The following is an 18303-nucleotide window of genomic DNA, read 5'->3' on the forward strand; positions in this document are numbered from 1 at the left end:
AATTAGAAACACACACACGTACACACGTTTGTTGATGGATGCACACTTGTTAATGCTGATGGTGAGGAATTACAGTTGACACATTTCATAATGTACCTCACATCGCTAAGAAACGTCCTGCTTAAGGTTCAGTTTGAATAACTAGTTCTTCCAATGTTTTACTGATTAAGACTCGGGCTGGAATTGTTGTACAATCAACATCATAGTTAGAGTGTGCAGTCTACTATCGCTGTGATTAGGAAGCCTCTGGACGGAACTGGAGTTCAGTTATGGTAATGGGCATTTAGCTTCTGAAACGCGCTGTATGCGGTCACAACAGCGTCTGACCAATCAGAGCAGAGTAGGTTTGTGGAAAGGAGAAAGGAGGAATTTAGAGAGACTGATTCATCCACTAAGTCGTTTGAGAATTATTGAACATTTTGGTGATGTCCAATACATATTATGAGAAGATGAAACTATTTTTTGAGCTTTGATGCATGTAAACATGTTATTGGAAACTTTTGTTGGACAATTAGGAAATAGGGCATAATGGGAGCATAATAAAACAGTATAATAGGGCCACTTTAATATTACTCTGATTGTATTTGTCTGAAAGAAGAATGTCATACACACCTAGGATGGCTTGAGGGTGAGTAAATCATGGGACAATTTTAATTTTGGGGTGAACTATCCCTTTAACTGTTTTCAGAGAAGTATATTTCCAAATTGACCGATTGTTGTCTCCACCTAAGCTTAAATGTAGTCTACAGAACGTCCCAATCTTATAATTACATTTTCTTGTCTGATCATTTAAAGTGTACAGGTTTCATTGGGTAGGTAAATACCTGGCTGACAGGCCTGTACTTGAATATGGTAAATAGTGTACGGGTCCAATCCTTGTAGTAGCATGACGTGCTCTGGTCCAGCAGGGCGGACGAGGGGCCGCTCAGTGCCTGCATTGAACAGGATGTTATAATCCAAAGGAGCACTTAAATTATACACACCTAGAGGCAAACAGAAACAGAAAGTCACATTCGCTTGATATCCAAAGCATCAATAGGAGATTCATTGCAAGCTCGTTTGAGCAGATCTAAAATGTCGAAATGTGATACAAATGCAGTCACAAATCACTAAACTGACAAACGAACTGAAAAGGTTAGTGATAGTTCCCCATGAAAATAAAAACACAATCAGCTCACCCTTTCCACAATCGCAATATACAAAGAGCAGTATGTACTTGTAATACAGTGCAAGGACTGACATACAGTGGATCTGACACTTTGGGAAGCTTTGCCCTTGATATAACATCCTTCTGGGCAAGCGGGCACTTCCCCCAGTTCGTCTATCCCACCGCTGTCCGAAACAGACAGACACACACACGGTCTACTGTAATGCATTTGAACTAAAGAATGTAGAGTCCCGGCATCCACGCTTTGTTAATATTCCCATCACTGGCGTCTTTCATAATTTACGGCAACTGGAGGCTGATAGGTTATTCAACATTTATGAGACCTGAGATGTATTCAGAACGGGCTGATTATCTTTACAAATGAAAAAGTTAAATTATTCAACTTCCTTCATTGCTGTCTCCCTGAGCAGATGTAGTCTTTTGCCTGAGACACAAAAACCCGCTGGAATTAGATGGTGCTTTGATCAAAGCATCATGCCCTAGAAGTTCAATCGCACAGGTCCCTAAGTTCTATTATTTACAACTAATCACTGACTTTGGAGTTTTTGCACTTTCAACTTGAATGAGAGTCTAATAAGAAATAATGGCACAAAGGAAAAGAAAAGGAACATGCTATCAGATCTGATCCATCAAGCACAGGTGCAGCTTAAAACCGTGCCCGTTTCTGCATTCGGACTTAACCAAGCGTGAGATATTGTAGTTTGAAGCCATAGATTTTTTGCTCGGCTCTCTCGAAATGTAAAGTCAATAAAAGATCCGGGCTATGTAAATGTTTTCTGTGGGTATCAGGGCTGTTTAAGGACTCTTATGGTGTAATTGAGGTTGTTTAAGGGGATCCTCTCACAGGAGAGAGGCATAATGGGGCAATAATAGCAAAAGATGGACCATCTGAGGCAGACAATCAGGACCGCTTGAATGTAGCCTCTGAAATCACTCTTGAGTGTGTGAATATGCACGCACACTCTTAAACACCCACCCACCCGCACCTTCTTGAGGGAAAACAAATATGTGCATGAAAATTCGCAGAGACACATGACCAGGTGAATGCATACACACAGATCTGACATGCTTAGGGTTTCTCACAGATATATGAAACAGGTGCACTGGGTAGTTGTTCTGAGCATGCACAAGAGCAGTATAGGATGCTGGGATGGAGTCTATGAGTCCTTGCCACTTTCGCCTTTGGCTTGGCTTGCTTAGTTGGGGAAAATAAAATTATGATCCAAATTATTCAACTAAATATACAAATGAAATTGATTAATTAGGTCTTATTTAATTCTATAAACTATAATACTGATCTGCCAACATTGTCGTTCTGATACATTAAAATAAGCTGATAGCATCAATGTTTTCTTCAGAACGACTGTACAGCCAAATCAAATTTTGTTGCAATAGTGTCCTGTTTAACACTGTGAAGCTGCTTTGAAACAATCGTCATTGTAAAAGTGCTATATAAATAAAGTTGATTGATTGATATGAACTACCACCGCTCAAACCACAGGGAGAGAGAAGGAGAGAGAGTTTGCATTTACTCTCCATGTGGGAGAACACTTGGCCCACATGCACAGTGGGATGTGCAGATGAGCCCGTTGCTGCAGTCTCAGAGTGTAAACAGAGTGAGTGATTGATTTATCGGTGGAGGCCAGTGGACTGCAGTCTGCAATAGAAATGATAAGATCATGAAGGACACCAGAGAAATGACAACTCACTCTGGATCACTGGATAAACCTCAGCGCCGAAATGTTGCCCTTTGGAAAATGACTTTTTAGTTATACAATTGTACACCTTAATAACCTAACTGGGATAATGAATGGTCTTGTAAACCCATACATAGTTAACTACATGGGCACTTAAAAGTCAGCTTCTCTAACTAGAAAAATGTTGGACGGGACATGATTTGATCTATCAGGAATCGATTGGATCGTAGCCATTTGCTATATTTGTGATCTTGTAAGGACCACTCATTGGGCCAACGATGGAATCCAACGGTCTGGTAAAGGTATTCTGCATGTAAGTCTTTTACTTACACTTAATTTGTAATAATTTAGTTTCAATTTCACTGTAGCTCAGTATTTAATATGACTCCCAAGTTTATATGACTTAAAAATTTAGACTATTATTAATTAAAAATACAACATTGATAATAAATTAGCATATTAGAATGAAGGAAGTTGTCTTGACCAGGACCACACCCCTAAATGCATTGAAGGAATTTACGTGATTGGTTGATCTGCAGTCAACCAATGAAGCAACTGCAGTGGTCAGTATTTATCAAAAGTGGTCCAAGAAAGGAACAGTGGTGAACCGGAGACAGGCCATGTCTGTCATGAACAGACCATATATACCATTTCATGAAAACGGTATTCCCTGGCTCTTTCAGCATAATAATGCACCTTGCCAAAAAGCAAAAATGGTTCATGAATGGTGAGAGGAGCACAACGAGTTTGAGGCGTTGACTTGGCCTTCAAATTCCCCAGATCTCAATCCAATCAAGCATCTGTGGGATGTGCTGAACAAACAAGTCCGATTCATGGAGACCCCACCTCACAACTTACAGGACTTAAAGGATCTGCTGCTAACTTTGGTGCCAGATACCACAGCACACTTTCAGGGGACTAGTGGAGTTCATGCCTCGTTGGGTCAAGGCTGTTTTGGCAGCAAAAGGGGGATCAACACAATATTAGGTCATGTCAATGTTATGCCTGATCAGTGTACATAAAGTACACACACACACACACACACACACACACACACACACACACACACACACACACACACACACACACACTGTTTATGGACAAATGGAGAGGATCTCAATGGAGAGGATCTCAAAGAATTTTCCAGCAGTACACAGCATCTGAATAATTTAATAAAAATACTTTGGTGAAAAAGTTTTTGCAGTTTTTGATTTTGGAGAGAGACTATGTTTTGGAGATTTCGACTCTTTCATTGTTACATAAGCTGTACGGTTTCCTGTTAAAGCGGCATGGGTGGTGATTCCTCCATCTAGTCTTCAGAGTACAACACAGAATGCAAAATGTCTCTAAATAAATATTAATTAATACATATACTGTACGTATCTATCGTTTGATTAGGTGCACCAACATACATGATCAGAATTTGTGTACACCATCCAAAACCTGACCTTAACCTCAACTCCACAGCAACAGCGGAGAAGGAGAGAATGAATGAGACACGATTGGCCAGTGATGGGAGAACACACACAGGTGAAGGGCGAGAGCATCTCAAACAACTCTCCTCTAAATCACACTAGAGGTAGGAAAACCTGTCACTTAGGTTTGAATGTTAATTGATTGGTGGGACCCATCTACGTCCGGCCCGCACTGATGCATGTACACCACGACCATGTTGGGCTCCTGGTAAATTACACACAACGCCACTCGTAAATTCTTGCCCACGTGCCGTCACTCTCGCAAGCCCGAGCAGGGATAAATCAGCCTCGCTTGAGTGCTAAATAGAGAGGCTGCATAGTGCATTAGGTTGTAAACATTACCTGGGGGTGACCAGGCAACAAAGACGGAGCGAGGGCCATGGAGGCTGACATTATACGGAGGAGGAATCCTTTCCGGGGAGGAGACGGGGGTCTGAATGACGTATCTATCACTGAGACTGCTGCCGCCGCTGGTGGTGGCCTCCAACTCGTACACATATCTGTGAAGCAAAGATGGATAGGAGATAAATAAGTCAACTGTGAAACTAAATTATGCTATTAGCTTAAAAGTCTCCTGTCACAGAAGTTAAATTTGCCTCTGTTTCAGCGATTTTCCATTTCAGGTGGGAGTCGACGCTGCGTTTAATTATTCATTGTCCACGAGAAAGGCGGGTGCATTGATTCTGCCATTAAGGCGTGTCTTTCACAGCAGGCATAGTTTTGTTTGAGGATGTGCGTTTTTCATCAGAGTCCTCAGAATCGAGGAATGAATGCCAGCATAACGAACCAAATGTTATTTAAAATCAGGAATGGGAAACCAAGCTGAAATAATACTAGCAAACAGCAGATATAAAAAACAATTTATGGTTTCCTGCAACGGCTAAATAAAGCAGTTCACTATAGTAAGGGTGCAAGTGAAATCGAGTTACAATAGAATTACGATTTACAAAAGAATTCCACAAAATCTGGAATTTCAAATAAGCATGGCACATTTTCCCACACATAATTCACTATGGGTTTAAATAATCCAAAATAAAACAATTATGTTTATCTGCTTACCCCTGGGGCATCCAAGATGTAGGTGTGTTTGTTTCTTCAGTAGAACACAAATGAAGATTTTTAACTCCATTTGATACTCGTATAATTCATGTCAATGGAGTCTATTAGACACTACTGACATGCATTATACGAGCAATGGTTAGAGTTAAAAGTCTTAATTTGTGTTCTACTGAAGAAACAAACACACCTACATATTGGATGCCCTGGCAGATAAACATCAAATTTTAATTTTTGGGTGAACTATCCCTTTAAGTTGTACAAAATGTATGCAATGACTAACAGAACTTGGTTTGAAAAGTGACTTTATACATTGATAAAACAATAGACAATGGACCTTTTTTGCCCATTACATTTCAACCACCAATGTGTACGGGCATTTTAGGAGAGTGTGCAGTACAAATTGACATTAAAAGCAGCAACAGTTTTGTCATATTTCACTGCTGCTTGTTAGAAAAAGTGTTTATTAAGAAAACAGAACTGCCCTAGTTATTTTAGTATAAGGACTACCTATAGTCAGCAACTGTACAGCCAGACGTCATAATCGCAAAATAAACTGGCAGGGTTTTAAACAGAATTAATTTAAAAGATTTACCAGAATGAATGAAAGAATGGAATGAATTAATCAATTAGTCGACAATTCAACTGTTCACAAAATGTACTATTTTATTTCTAACATAAATGGAGAAAAGTAAATTCTCAGAAGCCTTCTTGTAATTCTGCTTTTACATTATACTTGATTCATTGGAAAAGTCCCTGCTGGATCGATATGGTGTGATACTATTTAACAGATGACATTGTTAATGCAATGCTGATCAGCCCCTCTACTGTGATCTGTGACAGGCGTGACAGATGCTCTGAACGGACATGCATATAAATAGAAAGGGAAGTGTATGTGCGCGCGCGTGTGTATGCGCATGTATTAACGCCTGATGTGGGTTATAAAAACACTCTGCGGAAGGCTCTTTTAAGACATACATGACTTCACAAGATAGATTTACCTTTTAAACAGAGATGGGTGTCAGTGCAAAGGTGTGCATTAGCAATGTATGTGGGTCATGTTCAACATTAAATGCTTTTAATTTGCCATAAACTCCATAGTCAGCCATTAATACCGTCACATTAACTATTGTTCCAGCACTATTCATTTAAAATAGTCACATCAGTTATTATATACAATGCTCATCATGTGCAATAAAAGCATTAGCAACAGTAATCAGAGAACATGTTTAAAACAGCGCATACAGATGCAGATATTATGCGTGTACGTTGCATACTTTAAGTCGAATAAACATTATGTGGCGCATCAAACGATGTGGCAAGCGGCTAACCTGTTTCCCTAGAGGGAGAAAGGTTAATATTTCACTCGTCAGAGAGACTTTCTACGATGGTGAGGTAAGTGACAGCTAATCAACATTGTCATAAATAATCGATGAGCAGGAGTGCTGGCAGAACACCCCCCAGCACCCTGGTTAACTGTTTCAGCCTATAGCCTCTCTGGATAATGAATCGCTCTTCTGCCTTTGTAACGCTCCTTACAGAGCTAAATTGGAAGAAGAAAGGGAAAGAGAAGAGCAAGGGAGAAAGGAATGCCATTTGGCAGGTCATCTGGAATTACGGCAAATTAAACATCATGGCTATCCCCTGCTCTGTTTGAAGCTACAGTATAAACAAAAGCAGCCGAGCGACAATGAGAGGGTGGTCAGGTGACTGAATGACCTGTCCAAACTGTCCAATCAGAAGACGCAGGGTTTTGACTGTTCAAATCAGTGTGGAAGATTTGCATGATGAAAAAGGTTTAAACACACGTATACATACACGTGAGAGAATGCAATGACCAATCTATGAATCACTGATTGTAAAGTAATGAAACAAACAGATTTATCCTGTATCTTAAGCAGCTTATGACAATGAACCATTGCAAATATTTACACAACATATTGCACAAACTAAGCAATTATTTTGCACACACAGAGTCCCTGTGTGCATTTTTTGATTACAGCCAACCAACAGATTTCACAGATGCTAAGACTGGATATATTCATGAATAACGAGGCATTGACAAAACAACTGAATTTCTACAACATCAAAAAAATTATATTCTCATATTTATTTATGTACATTCTTAAGTAGATAGTTTCTGATTATTCAGCACATTAAACATTTAAATTGACAAATAAAATGTGTCCATAGAACTGACTACAAATCTTAGGAATTAAAAAATGAATGAATTAAGATGAAAAATAATTTCATGCTTTTTATATAATTATTTACATACTTCAATTACTATACCATACTAGCGATGTCAATTTATATGCATTCCCATAATTGATCATTGTTTAAATGAATTGATATTCATTAACCTAAACCTCTAAAATAAGTTTATCACGTTACTTAACAACCACTTTGCTTACTTCACCACTGGGAAGATGAATGTGTATTTAAATTGGGTCATTTATGTAGTAGAAATGTGATATTATTTTAGAAGTTGGTGCCTTCTAGACTGAGAAAAGCCAGAAAATTTATTTTTGGCTTATTTGGATGAAAGACAACAACTCCCAGAATGCACTTGCTTTACTGCCCAATGAGGCCACTCCCACCGATTACATCATTTGCCCTCTGCTGCACCACCCCACCGTCATTTAGATTTTTATAGTAATAAAATAATTTAATTCAGTTAGAGAACAGACACTACAGTTAAAAACTAAACGTGTCTGCTCAATTCAGCATGAGCAGAACGTGAGTCGCCGCACACACCAGCAGCAGGAGACAGATTTCATTCCTGACGAGAGCTAGGAGCTGACAGAAAAGATGATCGCGGAAGATTTGGTTTCAAAGCAAAATGTAAAAGCGCCTATTTAAGTGAGTTTGTCATTGTACCGTTTTTTGTTGTTGTGTTTTACATTAAGCATAATAGGCTAAAGAACCAAAAATTCAAGAAACCTGCCCCCGAAATGCCGCTAATTCAAAACCGAAAATAAAAACACGGCAGCTCGGCATTTATTTACGGCCGCATAGTCATTCACGGTGCGTGTCCAGTTTGGCGCATTTTATGTTCATGCTTATGGAAGCTTTTATAGGAATTAATTGAAAACACCCGTGTTGCTCCGACCGCTTAGTTATGAATGGCCGAGCTGCGGCTATGCGCATTTACATTCTGTGAGTGAGATCCCACCCCTATTGGTGGGTTGAAAACATGCTAACTCCTACTACTGGCTGTTGTCTTTAGCCTCTGGGAAAAAAAAGCCCCAGATGATGCAAAATGACGATATTTATGTCATCGGAGGCTTTTTTCTAGACATAAAATACATAAATCTCTCGTCTCAGATATGGGGGGGGGGGATCATTTGAACATACTCAAATGATCATATTCAAGCTAAATGAATATTCAAGCTTCGAAAACTATTCAAGCTTGGCTTTACATTGAAAATAGGAATATGACCATCACTTAAAGGCACAATATGCAAGATGTTTGGATTAAAACATCCCAAAACCATTAAAACAATGATACATATTTTGGTGACTTGTATTTGTACTTAAATTATCCCAAATGTTTCCAAGATTGTTTAAATCCAGAGAAATAAGCAATTTTAACTAGGACACGGACCGTGTGTCACCTCTGAATGACATCATACCGGTGTAAACCTCAATTTCCGGCAGGTTAGATACATTAAGATACATTAATCGACAGAAAACTTTTTTATTTATTTACAGCGAGTACCATGTTTTTCCATGCCTAATATCGATCTAGCTTACTGCAGTGTGCAACAAGTGTCTCATAGTAGCCGCCGAGCAAGCGCATAGAGTAGCATTACAACATAGCTTTCAACACACTCATCTAATATGATAAAACAGAGCTGCGTTACACAACATATGCATGAGCGGAAGAAGCGGACATGTTCGTCTGCAGCATAATAAAAGCTCAGTGAAATCACGGCGTCATCAAGCTACGTCTTTGTTTTGAATAATCGACCTCTAGCTGTGAAAAATTACATATTGTGGCTTTAACAAGTGCTTTTAAATTTGTTGATATATCAGAAGTGCTCTATTTTCATAGCATGAAGAAATAACTGCTTTACATAAAAAAGTGATCTGTAAAATTCAGCTGTGGCGTGTAACACTCCCACTACCCACTTTGGTGGGTTGATTTTGTCCACCAAAACACAAAATATGCTAAATTTAAATATGTCATAGCTGATACAACATTGTTAAGAATAGTAATACAGTAAAATTATAACTGTAAAATGTCCTATTTTTTCAGACAAAACACATGGAATTTGTATTAAATAAAACAAAAACAATTATGTAATAATATTTAATTATTTAAAATGTAATTTTAAAGTAATTTATAATATTTTAAAATTCCAAGCTATCATGCTATTTATCTTCTAGACTTCTATAAGAGCCTCAGTCTCACTCTCCATCAACAGTACAAAAGTTTGGTTGATGTCCTAACTCGAGTCACAAGGGGAACGCGATCAATGCGACTCTCCAAGCCAACGCTGCTGCTCATTAGCTAGCCTCCCTGCTCGCTCCTCTTAAAAACTTTTAATGATTTGGTATCAGAGCAGCTCTGTTACTGAAGAGCTCTGTTATTGTAGAGTCCCAGGATTCTTTAAGACACACATTGGATTAGATGTCATCGATAATCAAGTGCTAATGGCTTGTTAAAGATAGCTGATAAATAGAACCTGGTGTTGGGCTGAAGGCCAGCGTCTGTGTAGCTCCTCTTTCCTCCGTCACTGGTGAAGACGACCACTCCGTCACGCAGCAGCCGAAACCGAGAGAGCAGGCCATTGGGTTTGAGTGGCTGGCTCCAGTGAAGCTCCACTGCTGAAGAGTTCACCTGTATATGCCTAGGCACTGCCCACACATCTAGAGCAGAGAAAACAAAGAGGAGATATATATACACTTTCTCTTCACAATATCCCACAGATTCTCTATGGGGTTCAGGTCAGGAAAGTTGGCAGGCCAATTGAGCACAGTAATGCCATGGTCAGTAAACCATTTACCAGTGGTTTTGGCACTGTGAGCAGGTGCCAGGTCTTGCTGAAAAACGAAATCATCTCCATAAAGCTTTTCAGCAGATGGAAGCATTAAGTGCTCCAAAATCTCCTGATAGCTAGCTGCATTGACCCTGCCCTTGATAAAACACAGTGGACCAACACCAGCAGCTGACATGGCACCCCAGACCATCACTGACTGTGGGTACTTGACACTGGACTTCAGGCATTTTGGCATTTCTATCTCCCCAGTCTTCCTCCAGATTCTGGCACCTTGATTTCCGAATGACATGCAAAATTTGCTTTAATCCGAAAAAAGTACTTTGGACCACTGAGCAACAGTCCAGTGCTGCTTCTCTGTAGCCCAAAAGTGGCTTGACCTGGGGAATGAAGCACCTGTAGCCTATTTCCCGCACACGCCTGTGCACGGTGGCTCTGGATGTTTCTACTCCAGACTCAGTCCACTGCTTCCGCAGGTCCCCCAAGGTCTGGAATTGGTCCTTCTCCTCATCTTCCTCAGGGTCCGGTCACTTCTTCTCATTGTGCAGCATTTTTTGCCACACTTTTTCCTTCCCACAGACTTCCCACTGAGGTGCCTTGATACAGCACTCTGGGAACAGCCTATTCATTCAGAAATTTCTTTCTGTGTCTTACCCTCTCGCTTGAGGGTGTCAATGATGGCCTTCTGGACAGCAGTCAGGTCGGCAGTCTTAGCCATGATTGCGGTTTTGAGCAATGAACCAGGCTGGGAGTTTTTAAAAGCCTCAGGAATCGTTTGCAGGTGTTTAGAGTTAATTAGTTGATTCAGATGATTAGGTTAATAGCTCGTTTAGAGAACCTTTTCATGATATGCAATTTTTTTGAGATTTTTGGGTTTTTGGGAATTTGGGGTTTTCATGAGCTGTATGCCAAAATCATCAGTATTAAAACAATAAAAGACCTGAAATATTTCAGTTGGTGTGCAATGAATCTAAAATATATGAAAGTTTAATTTTTATCATTACATTATGGAAAATAATGAACTTTATCACAATATGCTAATTTTTTGAGAAGGACCTGTATGTATGTATATATATATATATATATATATATATATATATATATATATAAACAATTTTTTCACAGTGAGATGATATGTTACAGGGAGTGTCAGTGTGTGTATGTGCATTAACCTGCTGGTGCATCTTCCAGTGTGCGGCCCATAGATGGCTGACTTGCTCCGCAACCAGCTGCAGTGCATGCAACAAGAATGAAGCTGTAGTTGGTGTGCGGCTGGAGACCTGCAAAAAGAGTCAACAGACGTTGCTTTTAAACACCATATGCCATTATCAGCTCTTTACTTACATATCGATAGGTGCTAATTAATTGAATAATAAATATATAATAATATATCCTTTCAAAATATTCAATGTTAATATATTTATATGTTAATTTAATACTTAGTCATCATGCATTTAATATATATATAACTATCAACACTTAAATTAAATATAAAATTCAGCTGATTTAAATGCATAACAACCATCATTATTAAAAATAAGATAACAGCAAAGAATACTCAGGAATTCTTCTGAATGTTTAATGCAATATTACAGCAATTTTAGCTTTTGGTTTCATTAATAAAGTAATGAATCGATGAAAATACATTTATAAATAATTTCATGTAACACAACGCATTCAAAAACTAATTTAAAATGAGAAAGATTGGGCGTATATTATTTAATTGAAACACAATAAATAAATACAAAATGTAGGAGTATTTTGGTGTCTAGCACAGCACCTGTGACAAAGATGCAGCTTCAGCAGTCAGAACTCTAAATCTGGTTCTAATCCTGAAGCACTTTAAATCTCACTCTAATCCTGAACTCTGCGCACCCCGTAAAGCTGTGCCTGTGTCCGTCGAGCACTGCCTCCACATCTGGAGGAACGCATGCACCCGTGCTCCTGTTTAGTATGCCTTACGGCCTCTCTCATTTAACCCAAACACAGATCAATGTTTTCAGAACGTTGAGCTGTGTTTGGGTTAAGTAAAGAATTCTGTTGAGCATACTAAACACAGGGGACAACCGCTGAATATTGCCTTTAAAGCTTCACTTCACACATCGCCATGCAAAACATGTCCAGGTGTGTATTCTAGAAGGGCTAGGTTATTATAGTGTTGAGGGGTAAGTTATTATAGCATTAGGTGTTCAGGGGGGCTGAAAGCATTTGCATGCCGTAAATCCAACCTAATTTAAAGATCGATCTATTTGGGAAACTAATAAGAAGATCACATTATTCAGAAAAAATATATATATTTTAATGATTAGTCAGAATGAATGGAGGTTAGCTTTAGAAATAATATTAGTAAAAGCGTTAACATTCCAGCTTATTAATATTATTATAGAGTAACAGACATATAATTTAATTAGACATTTTAATTAGAATTATTTTACACAGACAATACTTTTTTTATAGACTCAAACTAGCACTTGAATGAAGCATATGCTGTGTAATATCAAACAGGAAGTTTAAATGATTAATATGTGTGTATATTATTCCAGAAAAAACAACAACAACAACCAAAACACTGATCCATTCACGGCATCACCATTAGTTACATTTTAAATTCCCATACAAACTGAAGGGGGCACTCTTAGCCTGTTAAAGACACATGCACCTTTAATGAAAATGCCAAAGAAATACATATATAAATAAACAGTAGTCAAAAAAAATCTATAATTTTAGCTCTTACCCCTCTAAGCACACAATGGCCCATTTGTAGCACACGGCTAACACAAAGTAAAACAATGCCGTAACTGTCATCCAAATTGCTCGGTACAGCACCATGAGGAAGTGTGAGGTAATAAATGATATAAAAAGGTATTTTATTGACAAGCTGCCATTTACTGTTTGCATTAGAGAATATGAGAAGATGATAGGTGCTATTCCTGAACGTGGCGACCTGATGAGAAAAGGCCTGCAATGCTTACTCACTTTACCTGCCACATTGATAAAACCTCTAAATAATTAAGTGCCCACTTCCTGTCTACAATTACTTAATGTTTTTTTTTTTCTGTCTGGAGGGGATTATGAAGCGATCTGTGGGCTCCACGTGTCGGCCAAGCTAGGAGACTATCCCTGATGCCTTTTATAGGATCAGTTTCTTCCCGCTCACGCATAATTTAGGAGGCAGAGGTTCTTCTCTTCTATCAGGACATGGGCAGACCTCTCTGAACCCTGATAAAGCAGCTGCGCACGGAAGACTGATAAGCCAGGTGAAGGGGTTTGAGACTGTGGTGCTGGCTAAAACTAACCAGTGACTTTACACACTTGCATACGATTTTTGCTTATAAAGACATGAAGTCTTTTGGTTTTTAATTGTGACAGCATCATTTTCAGAGCATTACACTTCATGAAAACATTCAGTGAAGGTTTAAACTCTAGTGGGATTTAGAATTAAAAATGCTAGTACTGTATATTAAGAAACGATTAATTCATTTACAAATGTCCAATTAAACGCATGGCTTGCAACATAATTTATGTAAGTGAGAGCAATATTTCAGTTATATCAGTTAATGAAAAGCTATACATATTTTAGATTCTATGGGGATTTTATACTTAATTTAACAGAAGCTAATTTGCAATGATGAAGTGCATCTCGACTACACGATATTAAGAGTTTTATCTCACAGGCATGTCGAATTTTCTCAGTCAAATCATTTTCTGGCATTTATGGTGTTTTCATTTTATTTATTTTTTATAATTTGAACAATCATTCGACATACGCTTAGTTAATTAAAGCACATTTCACACAGTATATTATCATTATGCAAAAAAAAAAATGTATCACTTTCTTCTGCCTTATTAAAATAAAGGGTATTTGAGGTCTGTAATATAAATTATATGATCTAATGAAAACATTTAAAAGGTATACATTTTTCCCAATGTGTTGAAGACACAGTCAAAACTAATAATGCTTTAATTATTGATGCCTTTCATTTATTTGGTCTCCATTCATTACAATAACAAAGGGGACAGAAACTGTCTTTGTCACTAGGAGTGCTGCCATATGAAAGGGCCGGCTCTCACAGTGTGTGTGAATGAGCACACAGCTCCTGTAGCTACAAAGGGCAGCAAAGAAATGTTTGAACGTGATCACTTTCAATTCCATGCATCACACACAACTTCAATAAATGTTTGATGGTATAGGTAGTAAACTCACACACACTCTTAAAAATATTGGTTCTGAAAATGGGTTTTCGCAGCAATGCCATAGAAGAACAATTTAAGGTTCCCCAAAAGAACCTTTCAGTGGATAGATCTTAAAATACTATTTTTTTTTCTTAGTGAATGTTAGTGTTCATTTTTTGTTGTCTTAATAGTTTCATAGGTACCAAATAAAGCTAAATCGGTAATCCAGTGACTAATGTGCTGTTTAAAGTAGGGGCTTTGTTGCCACAGAGAAAGCAAGCAGGAGGCTTGAACACTTTAGTGTGTGTGTGTTTAATCATGTCAAGTGAAGGAAGGCAGGAAGTTTGGAGGTTTTAAGGAGCACGGAGGTGCTTCCCAGCAGCAGTCGGCGCTGGAGCACAGACGCTCAGGCCGCCCGAGCCGGCGCACGGCACAAAACACTGGTAGGATTTACCGCTCCGTGCAGAGGGACATGAAAGTCTCAACGCGGCTTTAGAGCCTTTCCACAAAGGAAACCCCGAGCAAAGGCATTTTGCAGCCCGTGCCAGCGATTGAACGCCATCGCCGCCGACTCACATCCCAGCCAGCGAGTCCGCCTTTGCCTGCCATCACCCCTAGCCAAGTCTTAAACACGCCACACTGCCAGCCAGCCAAATCTGCCATCAGATCCCCTCCCGCCCCACTCACCCCAGGATCCAGGACTGGATGATTTGTTTGGAGCGTGCCATCTCTGCCAACTTCAGGGCCTTCAGAGGAACAGAAAGGACTCGGAAAGCCCCTTACCGCCGCTACTAGCTGAAATATCTTTGGTCGACAGCAAGTTGCAGAGGAGCTCCAACCATTTGAAGGTCCCCGCTGATTTCAAGCTTATTTACAAAGATGCAGTTCTTCCCAGAGGCTTCTCTGGAGTGCACAGACAGACAGCCTGTGGCTGAGCGCTGCCGAAGGCAGGGAGGGAGGTCTGAGCTCATGTTCGGAGAGGAAAACTGAGAACTTCAAATCAGGAGAATCCTCACAAAGAACAGCAGCTGAGAGGTTGCGCACACAGGAAACCTACTGTTTAAGCATCGTTTGATTCCGGTAAGAGGTGTTTAAGCTACACAGGCTGCACAGTCAACAGTCTCAAAGCACAACAAATTTACAATATATTCAAAAAAATCAGCCTGGTTTTCTCCTGGAACGTCCGTGAGCTCAAACACGGGAAGTGAGGATGTCCTTCTCTCCATCGTTATTGAATGTTAGCATTCCCAGAGTCAGCCATCTCTCAGAGGAGCAGCTCCCTGCATGCGATTCATTCAGATTAATCCTGACTGGAAAGAGATCAGATGCTCCTCAAAATGATGTGACTCAGGTTTGATAATCATGTCAGTGAGTAGTGTCGACAGGCTGAAGCAAGAAACATTCTCTCCTTTTCTCTTTGCATGAATTATGCGTTCCATATTGGTCCGTAGAGACAGACACTTACAGCCCACATTGCTATTTGAAAATGAACCCATTCAAAAATATAAAAGAAACAAAATACATATTCAAGACAACAAAAACTTCAAACTAATACATAAATACACATTATTGCTACTAATATTAATATTGCTGCAAACTGTAATATATATATTGTAAATATTGTGCAATATATTTTTACAAATATTGTAAAAATTAATTTATTACAATATCTACAGATTATAATAATTATATTAACATCCTTTGCATGTATCAGTATTTGCTTTGAAAAGCTTCCAAAAATAACAGTACCGCTGCATTATAAAAAGGGTCTGCTTTTTAAGACATTATGTACAAAATAAAATGAAAAATCTTTTTTATTATTATTGCTTTCATTTGATTACACATTTTTACTACTTTTACTATTATTTACTGATTATAGCAATGACTTTAATAGAAGTTACATGCATCAATACTTGCTAAGAAAAGCCTCTAAACATTACATTATTTTTGCAGAGATTATAATTAGTGGCTGCCTTAATAATAATAATGTTAATAATAACAATAACTTTTTCTAAAAAATGAAATAAAAATAACCACTAGTGATAAAATAGATACTGATCAGAGGAAAATTTAAATCTTTCTTGGAAGGATATTTGTGAGCACTTAATCTAAATCCCTCTCTCTGTGTGCGCTGGCTGTTGTGCAGCTGTCCATTGCCATGTGCTGGGCTGTACTGAATCGGGCGCCACCGAAAGTGGGAGTGCGCCTTGTGCGTACCCTTGCGGTGGTGACGGATGGCTCGGGGCCAGGAACACTGCTCCTCTCCCAGGCAGATAAAAGAAGCCCCACAAATCAGCGGAAGCCTCAGGAGTGATGGGCAGGCCGGCTGCTCATTGCGGGAATCAGGTGTAAATTCAGTCATTAGATTGCTTCCAGAAACAGCATGCATAAATAAAGGCAGGGCACGTGGAGGAGACACGGCGGATTCTCGCTCTCTTACTCTCACTGCTGCTGCCGTCAGGGCCAGCATGGGGCAACGTGTAGGGGGCGGCTGCTCTCTGCTGCTAAACTGATTCATCACTCACCTCTGACATTCCTCTTTATTTCTCTCTCTCATTTAGTACTTCCCTTATGTTAAAGTTCAACAAAATGTTGAATGCTGCAGCTAAATAGTTAACGGGTACTGGATTCAGACTTTTATTCATTATCAAAATATATAAGGAGTACTCAATCCACAAGTAAAACAGCTTTTCTGTACTGCAATTTAATGGTGTGTCTTAGAAAACAGACACAAAATGCAGTGATATTTAGGATTTAACACATGAAATGTTGAAATTATTTATATTTGGGTCCTAATAACAAATAATAAAAAATGTTAAATAATAATTTAAAACATATATAATTATACATATAGATCATTCAAATCTATAGCAAGAACTACTGAAAAAAAATACATATTATTCATAATATTTATTATTTACTAGGGCTGTCAAAATTAACGAGTTTACACAAATTAATTTTAACGGCACTAAATTTATTAACGCGCGATTAACACACGTATTTTCAGTTTGATCCGTAGCGTAGCCCATAGTTGGAGAAATTGAGATAAGCCATAGACATAAAGGATGCAGCAGCAAACATTAATAGGGAATGAAAAGGGTTAACATTAATATTACTATTCTAAACCAAAAGTGCAGTTATTACCTACAAGCTACCATATTATTAGTTTAACTTTTATTAGACTCCAGGTTGAAAGAAAAGTGTGTTTTTACACTGAGCACATTCTCTGCAGTCCAAGTGTGATGCACGAATACACTGCATATTCGAGGTAAAACATTAACACCATTTCCACTTACAGTACATTTGTTTTAATGAACTAAATACATCACAATTGGCTAAAACAAATACGCGGGTTACTTTTCTGAACAAGAGCGCTCCCAAGTCTGTGTTTTTCACACTGTTCATGTGAATTGCGTCACAGTTAGGCACACACACACAAAATACCGGCATTTCAATAGGGAACGCGTATCTCTTAAAGGGGCCGCACTAAATTCCTACTCGTTGAATATGGACCTCCTCCAGGTATGGTGTGGTACTGGTGCGCTCACAGATCTGCATGACAGCTTCACATTACCAATTTTTCACACGAACTGTGCCCTGTTCTGAACTAAACTGCCAGTGTAAAAACTCCTTTTATTTATATTTTTAAAATGAGAGAAATCACTGCTTATTCTGAATTTTAAGCATGAGCTTAAGAGACAGGAACAAGTTCTTGATAAACATCTATGAAC

At 38.8% G+C, this 18303-nt stretch overlaps 1 protein-coding gene across 1 annotated transcript in view; it reads right to left on the reverse strand.

Moving 5' to 3' along the window:
• The window catches only part of ush2a (Usher syndrome 2A (autosomal recessive, mild)), a 274001-nt gene that overhangs the window by 37827 nt on the left and 217871 nt on the right, over positions 1-18303 (reverse strand). The window contains exons 56-59 of the mRNA XM_067455206.1: positions 11572-11679; positions 10088-10271; positions 4683-4840; positions 825-983 (exon numbers count right to left, since the gene is read on the reverse strand). Of these exons, the coding sequence (XP_067311307.1) occupies positions 825-983; positions 4683-4840; positions 10088-10271; positions 11572-11679 (609 nt within the window). The remainder of the gene's footprint in view (positions 1-824; positions 984-4682; positions 4841-10087; positions 10272-11571; positions 11680-18303) is intronic.

This window comes from Pseudorasbora parva, chromosome 10, assembly GCF_024679245.1.
Source record: "Pseudorasbora parva isolate DD20220531a chromosome 10, ASM2467924v1, whole genome shotgun sequence".
In the NCBI taxonomy this organism is placed as follows: Eukaryota; Metazoa; Chordata; class Actinopteri; order Cypriniformes; family Gobionidae; genus Pseudorasbora; species Pseudorasbora parva.